The sequence below is a fragment of the Scyliorhinus canicula genome, chromosome 20 (assembly GCF_902713615.1).
Source record: "Scyliorhinus canicula chromosome 20, sScyCan1.1, whole genome shotgun sequence".
Lineage (NCBI taxonomy): Eukaryota > Metazoa > Chordata > Chondrichthyes > Carcharhiniformes > Scyliorhinidae > Scyliorhinus > Scyliorhinus canicula.
Genome location: NC_052165.1, coordinates 59,462,805 through 59,484,609, shown reverse-complemented (window position 1 = coordinate 59,484,609; position 21,805 = coordinate 59,462,805). Strand labels below are relative to the sequence as shown.

At 42.9% G+C, this 21,805-nt stretch overlaps 1 protein-coding gene across 1 annotated transcript; it reads left to right on the top strand.

Moving 5' to 3' along the window:
• Window positions 1–8,113: 8,113 nt before the first annotated feature.
• LOC119954757 (40S ribosomal protein S29-like) lies at window positions 8,114–17,064 on the top strand (the record flags this gene model as incomplete). Its single annotated transcript, XM_038780300.1, has 2 exons — window positions 8,114–8,122; window positions 16,885–17,064. Coding segments are annotated over 2 exons (189 nt in total), but the record flags the coding sequence as incomplete, so codon positions are not given.
• Window positions 17,065–21,805: the final 4,741 nt, after the last annotated feature.

Here is a 21,805-nt window from a genome sequence, read left to right as displayed (position 1 = left end):
CCCCAAATTCTGCCACCTCCCCCATAATCTTCGTCAAAAGTAATCATCAGATTTTTCTTTTGAGAAGGTGGGAGCTGTCCTCCAGAACCACTGCAGTCCATCCAGTGTTGCAGTTTCAGGTTTTTGACCCAGCGATAGTGAAGGAACGGTGATATAATTCCAAGTCATGTGTGTGGCTTGGCAGAAAACCTATAGGTGTTCCCAGATATCTACTGTCTTTGTTCTTTTAGGTGGTAGAGCTCGTTATTTGTATGGTACCGTCAAAGGATGCTTTACCAGTTGCTGCAATGCATCTTTTCTTTGGTTTACTACCACTGTGCTTTGGTGGTGGAGGGAGTGAATGTTTATGGTGATGGGTGCTGTGCCAGTCAAGCAGCCTGCCTTGTCCTGAATGGTATCGAGCTTCCTTGAATTTTGTTGGGAGCTGCACTCATCCAGGCAAGTGGCGAGTATTCCATCACTCTCCTGACTTGTGCCTTGTAGATGCTAGGTAGGCTTTGGGGATTCAGGAGGTGAATTGCTTGCTGTAACTCTCTGCCTCCCACCTACTGTTATCGTCACAGTATTTATATGGATGATCCGCTGGAGTATATGGTTACTATTGACTAGGAGCTTAACTGGACCAGCCATATGTGAAGAATAAATTTGTATATCCACATTTAAAGTGGAAATTGCTATGTAAACTCATCATTTTGTAATTGCACAGTCTGATCACTGGGTTGTGCTATTACCCTTTGCTCATGAATAACTCAGTGTTTTATGAAAGTTTTCATTGCCTTATCTTCAATTGAAATATTACAAGTTCACATTGGTAACATTTGTTAATTAACTTGCAATCTTTGTCTTGAATGCCTTCATTAAAGTTTTGGCTTGAGATCCTCAATCTTCCTCAAAAGATTGGGCTTGAACTTAATATTCTTGACCAGATCTGTGACCATAAAAATGATTGAAAGTTAATGGCTCAGATGGAAGCCCTTTGGTCCATCATGCCTTTGCCAACCAAAAAAGGGTCATCCAGCCTAATCAAACCTTCCAGCTCTTTGTCTGTAGCCTTGGACGTTACTGCACTTCAAGTGTATAGCCACTTTTCAAATGTGATGATGATTTCTGCCTCCACCACCCTTTCTGGCAGTCTCCCCTTCGCCTCCTCTGTTTATAATCTTTTCTCATAGCTGAAATGTTCCAGTCTTGGTAACATTCTTGTAAACCTCGATGTACCCACTCTAATGTGATCATATCCCTCCTGCAATGTAGCGACTTGAACTGTACATAGTACTCCAGCTGGAGCTTAACTATCACAGAATCACAGAATAATACAGCACAGAAGAGGCCTTTCGGCCCATCGAGTCTGCAGCGACGCATGAAAAACATCAGACCTGCTTACCTAATCCCATTTGCCAGCACTTGGCCTTGAATGTTAGGACTTGGCAAGCTCATCCAGGTACCTTTTGAAGGATGTGAGGCATCCCACTTCTACTATCCTCTCAGGTGGTGCATTCCAGAAAGTCATCGCCGACTGGGTAAAAAGGTTTTTCATGAAATCCCCCCCAAAACCTCATTAGTTTAAACAATTAGAGCATAACCTCCCTCCCTCTTATATTTTTGCCACAACTCATAAAGAAAAGTATCCCATAAGTCATCTTAACTACATTATCTACCTGTCCTGCTGCCTTGAGTGATCTGTGGACATGCACACCAACATCTCTCTGCTCCTCTACACTTCTTAGTATCTACTGAGTGCATTGTGTATTTCCTTCTTACTGGGCCTCCCCAAATGCTTGGCTTTACTCTTCTCCACACTGAATTCCACCTGACAGTTTTCTTCTCACCGAACTAATTAATTGATATCTTTCTGCAGTCAACGTCTTTTTCACTATCCTTTTTTAAATAAATTTAGAGTACCCAATTCATTTTTTCTAATTAAGGAGCAATTTAGCGTGGCCAATCCACCTACCGCGCACATCTTTGGGTTGTGGGGGTAAAACCCACACAGACACGGGGAGAATGTGCAAACTCCACACGGACAGTGACCCAGGGCCGGGATCGAACCTGGGACCTCGGCGTCGTGAGGCAGAGTGCTATCCACTGCGCCACCGTGCTGCCCATTTCTTTTTCACCACCATCAACCATGCAGCCAAGTTTTAAATTATCTGTAAACTCCTTAATCATGCTCCCTACATCTCAGTCTAAATCATTTAATATTTACTGCAATGAGCAAGTGAGATGTACTACCACTGCAGAATCCCACTGGTAAAAGCTTTCAGTCACAAAAACACTCAAATTACCCTTAGCTTCCTGCCAATGAGGCAGTTTAGGATGCAATTCACCACTTCTCTTTGGTACCCATCTGCTCTTACCTTTCTGAGAAGTCCATCACTTGGGAACTTGGAAAAAGCTTTGCTAAACTGTAATATTACTACACCAAATGTGTTGTGTTCGTCAACCACTGCTCCCCACCCCCTCCAATAAAATGCAATCAAATTAGTTAGATATGATCTTCCCTTAACAAGTCTTTGCTGACTGTCCTTGATTAATCCGTGCCCCCCTAAATGGTGATTTATACTGTCTCTCAAAATTTTTTTGCTATCATTTACCCACCACTGAGGTTAGTCTGGTTGATCCATTCTTTTTCCCCTTATTAAACAAGGGTATATTAGCATTCCTCTTTCACCACACCTGTAGCCAGAGAGGACTGGAAAATGATGGTCAGAACCTCTGCCAAAAGGGTGGCACGGTAGCGCTGTGATTGGCACCACTTCCTCACGGTGCCAAGGAACCAGGTTCGATCCCGGTCTCAGGTCACTGTCTGTGTGGAGTTTGCACATTCTCTTCGTGTCTGCGTGTGTCTCACCCTACAACCCAAAGATGTTCAGGGTAAGTGGATTGGCCATGCTAAATTGCCCTTAATTGGAAAAAAAAGAATGGGTACTCTAAATTTCTTTTTTTGTTTTTTGTTTTTTTTAATTATAAATTTAGTGTACCCAATCATTTTTCCAATTAAGGGGCAATTTAGAGTGGCCAATCCACCTAGCTTGCACGTTTTTGGGTTGTGGGGGCGAAACCCATGCAAACACGGGGAGAATGTGCAAACTCCACACGGACAGTGACACAGGGCCGGGATCGAACCTGCGACCTCAGTGCCGTGAGGCTGCAGTGCTAACCCACTGCGCCACCGTGCTGCCCACTAAATTTATTTTTTAAAAAGAATTTTAAAGAGACACAAATAATAACCCCCGAATTAAATCTAGCAATAGAAATGGAACAAATTAAATATTATTTTCTATTTTTAGCAATTTCTGCTTGGTTGTTTTAAAAATAAATTTAGAGTACCCAGACCATTTTCTTTCCCAATCAAGGTGCAATTTAGCGTGGCTAATCCACCTACCCTGCACATCTTTGGGTTGTGGGAGTGAGACCCCTACAGACATGGGGTGAATGTGACTACTCCTGTGGTACTGAAAACAGGCTGAGAAGATACACATAGGCCAGGAACAGAAACTGTCTCATGAGGCCTTGGCTGAAATCGATACTGACCATCTGCAAAAAGCACCCAAGTCAAGGCATAAGCCTGTTATTGCGATATGGCCTTTGATCACCCACTCCAAGTCTATGAATATGTAACAAACTTCCAGACACAGGTGATCAACTATGCAGCAGGATGAAGGACAGACAAAAGAAGCCATCAGACTCCTTAATGAGCTGATGGCCGGTCAGCAAAGGGGAGTTTCAAAGGACAATGGGTCTTGATTAAACCACCGTGGATAAACAGGAGTATCCCGTCTTTCCCATTAACCAGTTGGGGTCTGGCTAGAACAATGACCAGTGGTGGGCGTATATATATGACTCAATCCAAATTTCCCAGTATAAGAAAACAGCATCGAACAGATCTTGAGCGAGAACCTAGGAGTTGCCCAGGCACAACCATCGCAAGAAGAAAGGGCCCTGGGTTTCGAACCCAGAGAAGACATCAATATCGAGTGATCAAAGCCTGGCCAGCCTTCTTTACTAACTGTGGGTAAAACCCAAAGCTCAGCTGTGATTCTGAGTCATATTTTCTTGAGTAATAAAATTGTGTATAAATTGCATTAAACTGTGAACCTGTTTTGTCCTTTGTTTATCTCGCAAATAAGAGCACCTGAGTAAAACTTTTGAATAAGTAAACTGGTCGAACATATCAGAGGTTTTAACGGTACAACACCCCCCATGGACAGTGACCTAGGGCCGGGATCGAACCCGAATCCTCGGCACCGTGAGGCAGCAGCGCTAACCACTGCGCACAATGCCGCCCGCTGCTTGCTTGGGTTTTTTAAAAGTTATTTCAGAAAATGCAATACAATTTCAAGAGTTTTTTTCAAGTAAAGTTCAGATGCAAATTATTTGCTTAAATAGACTAGATTTTGTGTGCGCAATTGGGGGAAATGACCATCGACTGATAATATACCTGTTGCAGTTTTTTGTGTTCTATTAATTTCAGATTAGAAAGAAAGAGCATGTTTAGTTCCTACACAGATATTCTGCCCAATTTACATAATTCAGATGAGATTTGTCTGTCTGCTTCAGCAATTCTGAGACTAAGGGTGGAGTGCACGATAACACTCAAGCCAGCAATTAATGAAGGCAAAATGGATGTTGTTGGATAATTTCTGTGTTGGATAATTTCCAGCATTGCTGTCCATGTGGCATTAATTCAATTTAAGATCTAAAATTGGAAAGTCACCTTTACAAAAAAAACTGTTCAAATTCCACATTGTTTGAAAAACATTCAGTGCCATAATACATTTGTCATTAGCTTTCTCTTTAAGAATCCCAAAGCTGCATTACACAAAATCACCATTTGTTCTGTCCACACAGATCAAAAACAAAATTTCAATATATTAATTAATTACATCTTACTTCTCCAACTGCAGCACGAATGATGCAAGCATATTATTTGAACCCATATGTATCAACCTAATGGGCCAATAAAAATTTGAATCTCACTGAGCTAGGCTAAAGGAAACCATGAGAATTTTTTTTTGTTTACTGAAGTCTCAGGGGTCCACATTATCACTTCTCTCTGTTTTGTAATAAATCTTGTGTGATGTTGATTTTAAAAATTAGCTCAATGCAATATGGGTTTTGTCCCTATTTCAATTGTTTATTTGTCTTGCAATTTTAATAAAATAATAATTGATCACATTTGAAGAGTCACTCATTATGCTGAGCCGCATGTCTCTGAAGAACTATCCAATCTCCAACAAATCTGCAGCATCAATGATTCCACACACCAGTTTGTTCTCTATTTCACCTGCACTGCAAAAGGCAGTTTTAAAGTGGCTTTTTATCACTCAGTGAGATGAGACATTGAATGCAGTGGAGTGATCATTGGCAGTTGTTTGTTACTAAATCAGATTGTTATGCAGCTTTTAATCTGAAATAGCAATGCGTTCTAAGTATTTGTTTAAATTATCTGCAAAGTTGCTAAACAAAGGGTAGAAAAGTAGAACCAGCAAGCACTCTATTTTATATACATGTAATGTACTTCATGTGAAGTTTTTCCTGAAATATCATTGATGTGCTACTGCATGATCTAGGAGCGCAATGTGAAACTTTGTTGTCATTATAATTGGTAGTGTTAAATATTTGTTCAATAAGTTTTGAAAAATGCTGCGATTGCTAATCAGTCTTTTCTTAAAAGAGAAATTGACTTTAAAAGAGGGTAGAATGAAGGAGGGAAAAGGGAGGGGAGGAAGATAAGGATAGAGAGAAAGGGCAGGAAAATAAATGGAGGAGAAGAGAGGAATTGGATGGGAGGGGATGAAAGGAAATGGCCAAAGTGAGGTGGGATATGGAGAGAGAGAAGGTATAAGGAGGAAAAAAGAAAGAAGATTGAGGGGAGAGAAGGGACAGAGGCAGGGAGACAGGGCTGATAGCTGGAAAGCAGAGACATGCCGTGAACAGGTGACTTAGAGAGGGAGCTGGAGGAGAGGGGAAAGATATTATATTTACTCACTGATATTTTGATAGGATAAGATAAAGAGTAGCCCAAGAAAAGCTTTTTTTAAATGTGGGATAAAGATGTAACCTCACTAGAAATACTAAAACAAAATAAGTAGAGCCAGGCTGGTGGCAACAGGGACACAGATCAGGAACACCACCTGACATAGTAATTTGCGAAGGCAAGGTTAGGCAGACAGATGGTTTTTATGATGGAGGAGGGCTAAGGCAGCACGGTGGCTCAGTGGGTCAGCCCTGTTGCCTCACGGCGCTGAGGTCCCAGGTTCGATCCCATGTCCGTGTGGAGTTTTCACATTCTCCCCGTGTTTGCGTGGGTTTCGCCCCCACAACCCAAACATGTGCAGGGTAGGTGAATTGGCCACTCTAAATTGCCCCTTAATTGGAAAAAATGAATTGAGTACACTAAATTTTTTTTAAAAAAATGATGGAGGAGGGCTCAAACAGTCAAAAAAGGACGTGCTCAAAGACCTAGTTTCCTGGGTTGAGGCAGTAGATGATTGGAATGATTGACTTTAGGCCAGAAATAGGAAAGAGAACCTTGGCAGGATAATCACAGAAAAACAATCAAACTTAATCTTGAGGGACAAATGTGACTTGCTGCGGGAAAAAAAACTTTATCAATTTATCAAGTGAAATACCAGATTAAAGCTTTTTGAAAAAGTAATTAACTTATCCGCAAGATTTTCCATTATGGTAGTGATTTAGAGCAAAACATAAGACGCTACGGCTCAAAATGGTTATCCAGGAAACAACATGAAATTGCTGGGGTACTCAAGCCACTCTTTTTAATGAAGTATAAGAAGTTTGCCTTTGACATAGTGCTATCAAACACTTCATATTGAGGTTATCTTGCAACACATCTTTCTTGCAAGCGTTAACAGGTGCGACATGAAACATTTCAACCCACTCAATGGGGTTTTACTACACAATGGATTATAATATTTGGTTTCCCTTCATTTTTAGTTCATCTTTGTTCACTTGCACTTTTGTCTACCTGAGCCTGGTGCTGGGAAACAAAACAAAACCTCTGAGTGACCCGCCCTTGGATTTTTGTTTGGTCTACCCGTGGATAACTGGTTATGAATGTGTGCATGCACAAAGCCACACAATTAAACAGGTTCACATGTCCCTATTTGAAAAAATCATGATAAAAGGCAATGGGAAGGGAGCATAAAAAGGCCAATGAAAATATTAATTTTAATAACCATTGAATTTTAGCTGTAAATGAATGTGTTCGTATAAATTTGTAGTATTTTTGGACACTTTCTGGCAAATTTACTTGTATTTCTGAGTTTAGATGTAAGTTTGACTGTGGATTTTAAACTTGTCTGCAGCTAACCTTTGAAACATTTGCTCCTATTTCCAAACTTGACAGTGGACACCAGAAAAGACAAGTTTTGAAAATTGTACATTTTAAAAATATAATTAGCAGGATGTGGACGTCGCTGGTTAGGCCAGCATTTATTGCCCATCCCTAATTGCCCTCCTGAACTAGCCCACCACACGATCAGTAGGCCCCGATTGTGGGCCAGGCCACCGTGGAGAACCCCCCGCTCCTCTATCAGGGTGGCCCCCACAGGCAGAACTCTGAGGTCCCGTCGGTTGGGACTATACGTAACCCAATACGGATAATTGCCGGGGGGTGGGGGGGGGGGGGGGGGGGGGGGGGTGCTTTCAACGGCCCCCCCCACCGGCGATCCTGCGGGCGCCCGAAAATCGGCACCGGAGAATCGGCAAGCCGGTGTCAGGGTGGTGTGGTCCGATTCCCGCGCTCCCCCTGCGATTCTCTGACCCGGCGCAGGGTCGGAGAATCCCGGCCAATATATTTACAATTATGTACACAGATTTAAATATATACATAGAAGAGAAAAAAAACTGGTGGCTGAAAGCTATCATTCCCTCGCCTCCCCACCCTCTCTCTGGTTCCCCTCTATTGTTCCCTGTCTCCTCCCACTTCCCCCTTCCCCCCCCCTCTCCTCCTGTGGTTTGCCTTTCTTTTCTCTTAGGTTTAGCTGTTAACCTCCCCACATCCCCCGGGTCTATCCTTCCCTCTCATGCCTTGGCTACTTTCCCCAGATTCTTGGCTACCTGGCTATTCTTCTGCGGGTTCGTTGGCCACAAACAAGTCCCGGAACGATTGGGTGAATGGCTCCCACAATCTGTGGAAGCCGTCGTCTGACCTGTGGGTGGTGAATTTGACTTTCTCCATTTGGAGAGATTCTGAGAGGTCAGACGCCAGACGCTTTGGCTGGTGCTTCTGACCGCCAGCCGAACAGGATTCTACGGTGGGTGATTAGGGAGGCAAAGGCAAGGGCGTCCACCCTCCTCCCCGGGAATAGAAATGGCTGGTCTGATACCGCGAAAACTCACTTTTGGGCATGGCTCCACCCTCATCCCCACCACTTTGGACATTGCCTCAAAGAAGGCTATCCAGTACAGATAATGTTTTTTTGATGTTGGCTGAGGGAGAACTATTAGACAGAACACTAGGGATAGCTTCCCTGCTCTTCCTGAAGATAGCACCCAGGCAGACAGGAACTTGGTTTAAAGACTCAAGCAAAGGCAGCACCTCCTCCCTCAAGACTGTACTGGAATGCCAGCCTTGATGTTTGTGCTGAAACCCAGGAATAGGACAACAACTTGCAGCCCTGTGACTCAGACACAAAAGTGTGATCAAGCCACAGCTGGCACTTCAGACATCAGAGAAGACAATTTTTTTTTTTTTTTTAATTTTTTAAAAATAAATTTAGATTACCCAATTATTTTTTCCAATTAAGGGGCAATTTAGCGTGGCCAATCCACCTACTCTGCACATTTTTGGGTTGTGGGGGCAAAACCCACGCAGACGCGGGGAGAATGTGCAAACTCCACACGGACAGTGACCCAGAGCCGGGACCGAACCTGGGACCTCAGCGCCGTGAGGCGGTTGTGCTAACCACTCGGCCACAGAGAAGACAATTTAAGAGTTCAAAATAAACATATCGTGGAGTAAATTTAAATGATCAGTTTTTTAAAAAAGAAAATGAGAGGAAAAGGCGATCAACAAGCAAGCATAAATGAGTTTGTATGTCCAGCTCCCTTTGTATTGAAACTATGTCCCAGTGCTCTTCATAGATAGGACAAATATGAATGGACACTGTGTTAGAAGAGAAGTAACTAGATGAATTTAAGGGCCAGAACCAAAACTGGTAATAAAGTCTTGAGTGTGGACACAGGAAACAATGAAAAGAGAAAAAGGATATATGAGAGGGCAGGGACAAAATAGCTGAAAGAACATCCACTAATGGTGGAACAAAGAAGATGGAGATTGCAAAGTACACCAGTGCCAGAAGAACAAAATGGGATTGGAGACTGAGATAAGATGGACAAGACCATAAAGGCTTAAAATAAAGATCTTGAAATTGGCTCTTGGGGCACAGGGAACCAATTAACCTGGCAAACATCAACGTTACAGAAGTGGGCTGTCAGGCGGGCATCTTCTACTGTGACATTCCGAATGAGTTGCAGCCTTTGAAAGAAGAACTTTTAAAAATCAAGAGATAATAAAAGGATGAATAGGAGGCTCTGCAGAAATAAACGAATGATAGTTGGAAAGATTTATGAGGTTATAAAGGAGTCCTCATGCCAAAAGGAAGCTTAGCACAGTATCGAAAAGTTATTATGATCCCAGACCAGACGCCGACTGTACCTAGGATACTGGACCAAAACCCCAATACTTTAGTTTATTTGTAAGACTGTGCGGAAAGAATGATTTGCTCCAGGCGTGATTGCATGAAGAAATAGAGATTCGGTATTTTTAAAACAAAACTTTATTATTACAATATTAAACTCTTTAACTTCACACCTGATAAGAACAGCTTACAATTACTCCTTAAATGCTACTCACATAATTCCCCATTAAACAACAAGAAAAGAAACAGACAGCTCTCAATCCAGCTTAAAATCAGCGTGGCATAGAGTTCTTGCTTTACAGAACTGATTTCGACTCTTGTTAGAAGCCCTGCAGATGCTGGCTGGATGCTAGTTCACCTGGCGTGTTTCAGCTTCTTCCATGTCCTCAGACAAGATTGCTTGGCTTTAAATATTATAAATTTGAAGAACTATCCTCCTGGGAAGAGAAAACTGTGTTTCCATGTCAGGAGTAGCACGGTAGCATGGTGGTTAGCATAAATGCTTCACAGCTCCAGGGTCCCAGGTTCGATTCCCGGCTGGGTCACTGGCTGTGCGGAGTCTGCACGTCCTCCCCGTGTGTGCGTGGGTTTCCTCCGGGTGCTCCGGTTTCCTCCCACAGTCCAAAGATGTGCGGGTTAGGTGGATTGGCCATGCTAAATTGCCCATAGTGTCCTAAAATATAAGGTTAATGGGGGTTGTTGGGTTACTGGTATAGGTATACGTGGGCTTGAGTAGGGTGATCATTGCTCGGCACAACATCGAGGGCCGAAGGGCCTGTTCTGTGCTGTACTGTTCTAACTTCTAACATGTGGTCAAAACAAAGGTTGTCAAATCAGACTTCAACTCTTCTCCAAAGCTTTCTCAAAAAGTCTCTCTACATCCTTTGGCTTCAGCCAGCACTGACATCTCCCCAAGCTGAGAAACAAATTAACTTCCCAGGGACTGAAAGCACATTAACTCCCCATTATCCCAGACTGAAAAACACATTCCTCTGGTCAATTTCACCGCCTGGCTCCTAAAAGCTCCACATCCTGTAAAACAGGACTATTTTTGAAAAACATGACCACTGCAGTCAAACACACTGCAACCCTAGGTTTTTGACCCTTAAATTGCCCAATACCTATAATCCTAAAATCTTCCAGTCATCACAGAGTGCATTGTAGTTTTGTTGCACTGGACCTAAGCTTAGATGAAAGTAAAGGAGGTATGGTTATGTACAGAGGCATTACTTAATTCAGGCTAATTATCTACTCCAGTAATGGGACCCTGCTGCATTGTCTTCGGTGCTGTTTTTCAGATGAGATGTTAAACTGAGGGCCTGTCTACCCTATCAGATGAACATATAAGATTTCATGTTGCTTTTTTGAAAAAGAGCTGGGGAACTTCTCCCCAGTTTTCTGACCAATATTTATTCTTCAGCCAGCACCTAAACCAATGATCTGACACCATCACATTGCTTTTTGTGGGCCTTGTATTTTGTAAATTGCCTCTGTGCTTCCAACAACAGTGACTGCTCTTCAAAAGTACTAAATTGACTGTAAAGTGCTTTGAGCTGTCCTGAGATGTCTAACTGGAACTAAGGTGTTATAGTCTCAACATGAAACAAAAAGGATCTGAATGACTGACAGAATGAGTTCAGTGGGAAAGACAGAGTATATGGGGCTGGGCTGAGGTTTGGAGAACGAGGAAGATAGAGGAAAGCAGAAGAGAAACACTGGGAGAAACGGTACAGGGAGGAATGGAAACTGAGGTCTACGATGGCAACCATTTGTGCAACTGCACAGGACAAACAAGTCAAAAGCAGAACATGATGAAGTAACAATTAATCAAAATGCCAGCATGAAAGTATAATGTATTTTGAGAAAAGAATGAAATGATTGAATGGTGATTAGGGGAAAAAAGTAATTGGGATGGGAAAAAGTTTATCCCAGCCTTCCTGACGAGACAAAATGATGATTTTTTTTATTGGGAAGTGGACTTCGTTGGTAAAGCCAGCATTTGTTCCTCTGTGCCCTTGACTTTGTGGGTTTGGAAAGTGTTATTGAAGAAGTCTAGATGAATTGTTGTGGTGCATCTTACATAGAGTACACACACCTGCCACTGTGCCCAGTGGTGAACTGAGTGAAGGTTTAAGTAGTGGATGGGGTGTCAATCAAGCGGGCTGCTCTGCCTGGAAGATGATGGACTTCTGGAGTGTTTTGGAGCCACATTCATCTAGGCAAGCAGAGAGTATTCCAGCACTATCCTGATATACCCTGCAGATGGTTGACAGGCTTTGGGGAGTCAGGTGAGTTAGTCGCCTTAGAATTCCCAGCCCCTGACCTGCTCTTACAGCCACAGTATTTATATGGCTGGTCAATGGCAGATGGCATGTGGATACTGGAGGTTTCAGCAATACTCAGGTCATTCAATGTAAAGGGGAGATGTTTAGATTCTCTCTTGAAGGAGAAGGTAATTGCCTGCCACTTGCATGCCCTGAATGTTACTTGCCACTTTTTTTTTTAAATTTAGAGTACCTAATGATTTTTTTCCCAATTAAGGGGCAATTTAGTGAGGCCAATCCACCTGACCTACACATCTTTGGGTTGTGGGGGTGAAACCCACGCAAACACGGGGAGAATGTACAAACTCCAGACGGACAGGGACTCAGGGCCAGGATTCAAACCCAGGTCCTCAGCGCCGCAGTCCCAGTTCTATCCATTGCGCCATATGCTGCCCTGACTTGCCACTTATCAGCCCAACAGAAGGCTGAAGAGCTTCCAGCAGGACAGGATCAGCAGTCCAAGAACACTCAGCAAGAGTCTCCCACAGGATAGTGCCCTGGCACTGACACTTGTTAACATCTGCATAATTGTCATGCCCATCATCATCACGAAAATTTATTTATGCTGATAATATTGCCCTGACAACTCAGGCAAAATCTTTCCAAGATATGGAAGCTGACCTCTGACCTGTCACAAGTGGCTAAATATTTCAACAAGCAGAGATTGTATCCAAGTCCATCGTCTCACGGACAGTGACCCAGAGCCGGGATCGAACCTGGGACTTTGGCGCCGTGAGCCAGCAATGCTAACCACTGTGCCACCGTGCTGCCCTTAGTCATAGTAAAACTAATTCTCTAATGTTAATTCAATTACTAGTAAAAGTATTAAAGAATCAAACTAACAAATTGATTCATTAGTTACTCAATAAATTATTTGTTATGACTGGACTGGACAACTTTGAGTATTCATCATCTTCAAAATTAAGAAATCATCGTCATCAACGAATGAGTAACACATATTACTTCGAGTAATATAACATGGTACCAGGAAACTAGCTTTAAGAAAGAATACTAGTCAGATTAGAGAAGAAAAAGAGAAAATCCAGTACCGACTATTCAACTGTGGAAGACATCACAGCAATCAGATCCGCAACGACTAATCGATCCGATGGACCATGTTCAAGCTTCATGGCAGCTGAAAACTACCGATAATTTAAATTCTAACGGGAAACTCTTTAAACAACAGTTCCAACTCTATTTGGAAGCGTATGATTTAAATACAGCCTCTGAAGCCAGAAGAATAGCATTGCTACTGTCAATGGCAGGTCAGCAAGCTATAGCGAGATATAATTCATTTATATTCTCAGAAGGGGAAGTCAAAAGCAAGCTTGGTGTGATAATCGTGAAGTTTGATGACCATTGCAAGATGCAGACTAATGAGATCTTGGAGAATTTCAGATTTCATAGCAGGTTGCAAAAAACCGGCGCACCGATCACAAGCTTTGTCACAGAATTAAAGTTACGAGCTCAAACATGTAATTTTGCTGATTTGCATGATTCACTAATAAGGGATCGACTTATTTTACGGACTTTGTGATGAAAGTTTGAAAGACGCACTATTGAGATAAACTGATCGAACACTGAAAATGCATTTTGCATGAGCAAAGTAAGAATCAGTACTTCGAGTTTTATCACCCGGAAAAGGGCGCAAAAGTCCACCACGATGTTCAGTGTTAAAATGGTGTCACAGGCAGCAAAGAAGCATGTTCAGGACGTCAGCTATCTTACGCACACACACTCCAGCCCAGGACATGCGCAGTTCGTACAAAAATTTGGAACTCAGAAACGGTAGTCTGCGCATGCGCGAACGTGCACCATGCCGTTAGAGAGATGATCTCTTGACGTGCTACCAATGTGGTAACACCCACTTAAAGGGGAAATGCCCTGCACAAGGAAAAAGATATTTGAAGTGCACCAAGCTTAATCACTTTACTTCCCAATGCAAGTCAAGAGCGATTTATCAATCACCAATAAAGAAACAACATTTCAATGTTCGCAGCATTGATAAGATGGTGACTCAAGAATCTAAGAAAGATTTTTCAGACAAAGAGCATATTTTTTTCCTTGGAGAACACGCTCTTCGTAGGAATAATAGATACTTCAGAGGAACTTCAATCAAGAACAAAGGCTCCTCAACAAATAAAGAACATTGACTCTAACAGTCAATGGACCGCAACAGTGCAAGTGAACAACTACCGTAGCCATCTAAGATGGTCACCTGCAAAGGACCATGGGAATTATGGCCAACCCAGGAATCAGACAGATACACAGCCTATGTGTATCTAAAACACAAGTAACCAGACCTGATCGAAACCCCTGCTCATTTGATTTTTAATGGCCCATTTTCCCAGGACAAGAGAACTCCAATCAAGCAACTGGTACAGCCACAGACTGATCGGCGCCACTCCGCTTACTCAGAAAGCACAACTGCCATGGTCAATGACCGCTAAGAACCCGCCCAGCCACCAAGGCACCTGCCCCTTTATTGGCCAAAATCAAAGACAGTGATCAGAGCCCTGTTGAACTATTGGGTCCAAGGTTAAGGACCGCCCCAAAGAGCGCGAAATCCTAGAGGGATAAAAGAAAGCACAGCTATGTGTTCTGTCTCTCTTGGATCCAGCCTGTGCCACCCAATTGCAGCAGGAACAGCCAGATAACTTCAAGACCAACGATCGCTACCTGATGGATGAGCCCAGCAGAGACAGAGCCACTTTCTTCGAACCAGCCGAGTGAAATCCAGATAAAGGCCTTATCCATTTGCACAGTGCCGGTCGCCCTGAAGTTAAGTGTAGGTTATTGTAGCTGATAGGTGTAGTTTAACTCGTAGTAGATATTGTGTTTGCATGTTGAGATAACTCTTGTGTATGTAAATAAACCATCTTTTGAACCAACTAACTGGTTTTGTGGTCATTTGATCGATATAAGGGAAGGCTTGTGGTTCACCAAGATAAATAGAAGTACCCACAGTATTGGCGACGCTGTTGGGACCGAAACAGAGCAACACTACCTGATAGTGTTCAAGCTTGACACTGGGACTTCAGCTAACTTTTTCTTTAATAAATTTAGTGTACCCAATTCATTTTTCCAATTAAGGGGCAATTTAGCATGGCCAATCCACCTAGCCTGCACATCTTTGGGTTTTGGGGGTGAAACCCATGCAAACACAGGGAGAATGTGCAAACTCCACACGGACAGTGACCCAGAGCCAGGATCGAACCTGGGACCTCGGCGCCGTGAGGCAGCAGGGCTAACCCACTGCACCACCGTGCTGCCCAAGCTTCAGCTAATTTAATGACAAGCAAAGATCTTGCATCAATCCCAGGAGAATATGAGATGATACCTGCTGCATATAGGCTGAAAGACTATAATGGCAATCAGATTGCTTCAAGAGGATTGTGCCAGAGATCCTGTATGACCACAAATCTTTGCTGATAGGTGCCCAAGCATACAAAGACTTACAGCTTGTCCAAAGAATTTTTATGAATACCAAAGATATGTCAAGATTTGATGATGACATCCAGTGATTGCTTAGTGAATATCGTGACATATTTTGAGGTATGAGTACGTTACCCTACCAATACAAAATCTTGCTCAAGAAAGATGCAAAACCCGTTATACATCCGCCAAGGAGGGTAGCAGCTCCCTTGCGTGAAAGGCTGAAAGCTGAATTAAAACAATTACAGTCTCAAGGAATCATCTCAACCGACTGATTGGGTCAGCTTGTTGGTCTGCGTCAAGAAACTATCAGGTGATCTCAGAATATGTCTAAATGACGTGACGCCTCGGCTGCTAAGAATGATTAAGAAATCATCGGCATCAACAAATGAGTAACACATATTCCTTCAAGTAATATGACAGTGGCTCCCAGGAACCTAAAGCTATTCACCATCTCCACTTCGAAGCCACTGATGCAGATAGTGGGGTGTGTCGTGCTACGCTTCCTAAAGTTGACGATCAGTTCCTTGGTCTTTCCGACATTTAGAGAGAGGTTGTTTTCGGTACACCATGCAACCAAGTGATCTATCTCCCCTCTGTAGTCTGATTTGTCGTTGTTTGAGATACGACCCACCACAGTCATATCATCCTCATAGTTTGAGTTAAATCTTGCCACACAGTTGTGTGTGTTTTGGGAGTACAGTAGAGGACTGAGCATACATCCTTGCGGTGTTGCGGACTAATGCGGAGGAGGTGCTGTTGCCTATCCTGACAGATTGTGGTCTGTTGGTGAGGAAGTCAAGGATCCAGCTGCACAGGAAGGGGTCAAGTCCAAGGTTGCAGAGTTTGGTTATAGGTCTTGTCGCGATAATGGTGTTGAAGGTGGAGCTTTAGTCTATGGCAGTCTCACGTAGGTGTCTCACGTGGGATGTTGGCAGGAAGCTAGTAACTGCTAAACAAATATTGAATTTAATATTTGGATACCTAGTAAATTGAAGAGGAGGAAGATTTGCATGGGGACATTTATGCTGCTGCTTGGGTTGTGCCCAAGACAGGACACCTGCCAATTCTGCCCATCATTGGGGGATATTAGCAGATCTATCACATCAGCTGCCTGATGTCACACAGAAGATATTCCTGAAATGCCAGCCTTAACCTAATTCAAAATCTTGTTACAGGAGAATCTTGCACAATGCATGTCCATTCATTAGCTGCCTCGGCCCCACCAGCCTCACCAGTAACTCTACAACCCAATCTGGATCACAGCTTGCTGCTGGAAGTCTTCTTGCCCAGAATAGTCGGGACACGCAATGATGTTCCTTTTCTGTTTGGCCACCACAAAAATGCATTTCCCTTTTAAATTCCTGCGATACCTTAATTAGCTGCAATAACCAATTTCCTGCCTTCCAATCAGCAGATTCCTGCTTTGTGTTAGCTGTTCAGTTACCCTGGATCAGCTTTACTGGTCCCACCTCAGGAAATTTGGCCAGGGCTCCCAATCAGGTTGTGTACCCAGACCCAGGCGTCTCTCAGTTTGTGCAAACCAACAGAGCCTGATCTGGAAATATGGCCTCAACATGTACTGCCAATGCTTCAGACAATATGCTAAATATATTAGCTTCGTCAAGCTGGGCTAAATTAGAAAAGGAGCAAAAGTGCATTCTAATGCAGTGTGAAATGGAAATGCAGCATGTGTGAACAACTTTATACTGTCTTCACCTGGAAGAAGCAAATGCGTGTGATTCTCCATTTTTGAAAATAACGTTTAATTGTCATTTGAAAAATAATGCTATTGAGGGGAAACCAAGAAAATGAGAAGCTACACCCACTGATTTTGACAGATAGTCATTCCTCTTACCTCACCTCCCCACCCTGCCAGATGGATAGGTATTTTTATTTTTATTTTAGATTACCCAATTATTTTTTCCAATTAAGGGGCAATTTAGCATGGCCAATCCACCTATCCTGCACATCTTTGGGTTGTGGGGGTGAAACCCACGCAGACACGGGGAGAATTTGCAAACTCCACACGGACAGTGACCCAGAGCCGGGATCGAACCTGGGACCTCAGCGCCGTGAGGCAGTTGTGCTAACCACTAGGCCACCGTGCTGCCCACAGATGGATAGGTGTAAAACAAAATCAGCAGTAATTTGTAGAATACTCAACCTTTTGCTATTAGCTTTGAAATATTGTATTTTTGATTGTGTGGTAGTGAATGAATTTGATATTTCCATTGTAGACATTGTATTTTAGATGGAACATGAGTGTCATAAAAGACATATGTGAACATATGCGTGAACGTTCTATAAAAGTCTTGCCTGGGAAAATTACTTCACTTTGGATATAATATGTTCAAGCAATATTCAATCCAGGACATTGAGATAAAGTGATGGTGAGGTAATAAGGTGCAGCACAGCAAATCAGGGCACTGATGTGCAAAATGTAAAGAGCCAATAATAGAAATAGAAAAACATTACACTCATATTAATATTAAAGAGGTAACAAAAATATTCAAAAATCATCCCAGACAAAGATACAGAGCATGCAGCAAAATTATTTTATTCCCAGATGAATACAAAAATATATACAAAACAACATTTTAAAATGAATACCCCTGCACCAAGGTAGAATCCATAACAAAAATATACGAATATCATCCCCAAAGATATAGTGTATAAATACTACCTCTGACATCAAATACATATAATGATTTTAGATAATGTTTTGTCCACAAACCACAGAAATACATAAATGTTGTAAATAAGCAAATTAAATGGCGGTTCGGTGGCACAGTGGTTAGCACTGCTGTCTCATGGTGTCGAGGACCCGGGTTCAATCCTTGATTGCCCCTTACTTGGAAAAAAAAGAATTGGATACTCTAAAATTATTTTTTTGAAAAGTAAATAAGCAAATTAAATAATATGAAAAGGGTAATTGTCATGTATGCATGTCATACCCATAATTTCAAACATAGACTGTGTTTATGTGGAAGCTTCTGGAATTGTCTTATTTTTTAAATGGACACTCACAAAGTAGCTAAGATGGCTACGGGTGACAAAAGAACAAAGAATAAAGTAAAGTACAGCACAGGAACAGGCCCTTCGGCCCTCCAAGATTCCGCCAACCATTCTGCCCATCTAACTTAAAACCTTGTACACTTTCGGGATCCACATCACTCTATTCATGTATTTGTCAAGGAGCCGCTTAAATGTCTCCATCATACCTGCTTCCACCACTTCCTCTGGCAGTAGGTTCCAGGCCCACTACCCTCTGTGTAAAAAAACTTCCCTCGCACATCTCCTCTAAACTTTGCCCCTCACACTTTAAACTATGTCCCATAGTAATTGATTCTTCGGCCCTGGTAAAAATCTTTCAATCCATTTAACACGCTAATCCACTCATCTCACTAATCCACTCAACTCACAAATCCACCAAACCCATGAATCTACTCTCCCATCCATAATCCACTCCCCCTCCTCAATCCAGTCTCCCCTGCAAGAATCTACTCCCCTCCCCCAATCCATTCCCCCTTTCCCCCAATCCACTTACTCCTCCCCCAACCCATGCATCTCCAGCAGCCTTTCCCCAGGATGAATCCAGAACACAGAACCCTGCTCCACCTCCCCAATCACTGACTCTACCTTTGACAGGTGACCACAGAGCTGGGTGGCTGGGCGAATTCTCTGAATGGATTTCTCTGAATGTTTGTGAATGTTGGGGAACAGAGGTAGTGAGGATCCTCTATATTAACAGATTCAGCCACCGTGTTTATCATAATGTGGTTTGGTTTGATTCACAGAGGATTCATCTACTAATGGACATTCTGGCTGCTAAGATCATGGTTTTTTTCAATTTGGACTGAGTGAGAAACAGTTCTCCAAGAGGATTAACTGTTGCTGAGATTTTGCCAGGTGGACCTTTGGTTGACTCTGCTAAGAATATTTCCATAGCTCTCTCTCTTTTTTTTAACAGCATCTGAATAATGACAGTGTGTTCCTGAGGGATTAGTGCTTTAGCCATCAGGTTCTTCAGTGAATGCTTTGAGATACGGGTGGTGTTGGGATTTGCAACTTCACCACAGACTATTATAAGCTTCTAGAAAGTTCCTAATACAATCACCCCAGATGGGTGTGTCCTCTTGAGATGGGCATACCAAGACAAACACTATCTGAGAATCTATATTTTCTGTAGTCTGGGGCATTAACCCAAGCCCAGACTCTATGATTCTGAGTTGGAACCCTAACAATGGGAACTGGGCAGAAACCAATTCATCCTGAGTAAGCATGAAGAATGTGTCCGTTACCTCCATTGTATAACAATGGTTTTCAGCTTTAAGCCATTTTAGGTGGGTAATGATAGTTGGTCTTGTGAGTAAAACTGGCTGTAGATGACTATTTTTACCTGAAAACCCAGAAAGACTCTGTCAAAGGCAGAGGCAGTGATTGGGGAGGTGGAGCAGGGTTCTGTGTTCTGGATTCATCCTGGGGAAAGGCTGCTGGAGATGTATGGGTTGGGGGAGGGGGAAGTGGATTACTCAGAAAGACGTGGGCAGTCTGTGGAAAACATCAAAAAAGACAGCACCTGCAGCAAAAGGCTGTGCCGTATTTACCTATAAGTTCCTGAATGCTGTACAGCCTAAAATAACTTTGCAGCATGATTCCAAAACTCCCAAGTCCATTTGCAAATAATTAGACTTCCTGGTTCAAAAGCCACAAATAGCTAACTTTGTGACCTTCTAATCATTCATCTCTTCAAGGGAATCCTGCAATAATCCTTATTATAAGCTTATAATAATCAGTGATGATGTTTCAAATGCCAACACCACCAATATCTCAAAGCATTCACTGAAGAACCTGATGGCTAAAGCACTAATGCCTAGGGAACCTGACTTCTGTAATTTGAATCCATCTGAACTGTAATTCAAGAGTGGTAAAGTACTCCTCTCTTTATTGGGCCTGCTGCAACTGTTCTTCTGCCAATGGCCAACTACATAAAGTATAAACTAGTCTTCTGGTTTGCAATTTGTATACAATACATTTTAGAACATAGAACATAGAACGGTACAGCACAGAACAGGCCCTTCGGCCCACGATGTTGTGCCGAGCAATGATCACCCTACTCAAACCCACGTATCCACCCTATACCCGTAACCCAACAACCCCCCCCCATTACCTTACTTTTTAGGACACTATGGGCAATTTAGCATGGCCAATCCACCTAACCCGCACATCTTTGGACTGTGGGAGGAAACCGGAGCACCCGGAGGAAACCCACGCACACACGGGGAGGACGTGCAGACTCCACACAGACAGTGACCCAGCCAGGAATCGAACCTGGGCCCCTGGAGCTGTGAAGCATTTATGCTAATCACCATGCTACCGTGCTGCCCATTTTAAATGTATCTTACTTGCATCTGGATGTAAATGACATAGCATTTAGATTTTCAAGGTAATAATAATATTCTTTATTGTCACAATTAGGCTAACATTATCACTGCAATGAAGTTACTGTGAAAAGCCCCTAGTTGCCACATCCTGGCACCTGTTTGGGTACACAGAAGGAGAATACAGAATGCCCAATTCACCTAACAAGCACATCTTTCGCGACTTGTGGGAGGACACCGGAGCACCCAGAGGAAACCCACGCAGACATGGGGAAAAGATGCGAAGTCTGCACATTCTCCTTGTGTCCGCGTGGCTTTCCTCCGGGTGCTCGGTTTCCTCCCACAGTCCAAAGATGTGCAGTTTAGGTGGATTAGCTATGCCCTTAGTGTCCAAAAAGGTTAGGTGTGGTTACGGGGATAGGGTGGAGGTGTGGGTTTAGATAGGGTGCTCTTTCAAAGGGCTAGTGGTGACTCGGGCCAAATGGCCTCCATCTGCACTGTAAATTCTATGATCAGGCGAGGATGGGGGGTAGGGTGATATGGTAGTGCAGTGATTAGCACTGCTGCCTATGGATTTGATCCCAGCCCCGGGTACTGAGTGTGTGGAGCTTGCACATTCTCCCTGCGTGGGTTCATCCCTACAACCCAAAGATGTGCAGGTTAGTTGGTTTGGCCACGCTAAATTGCCCCTTAATTGGAGAAAAATAATTAGGTACTCTAAATTTAAAAAAAGAGAAGATGGGTGGGGTGTTGAGAAGTGACTCAAAGTGGCTCCGAGAACCACCTGCAGTACAGGCAAGGGTATGTGACTGTCATGAATCAAAATCAACTTACAAGTAGCATAACTCATTTGGAGCTCAGAGACCACTTACCATTCTAACATATTACTTGTCAGTCATAACAACACAAAGTGTTGTTGCACTTTGTTCCTGAAGACCAAGTACAACTGTGAGGTACAGAATAGTTAATTGACAGGTAGCGAATGAAGAAGAGG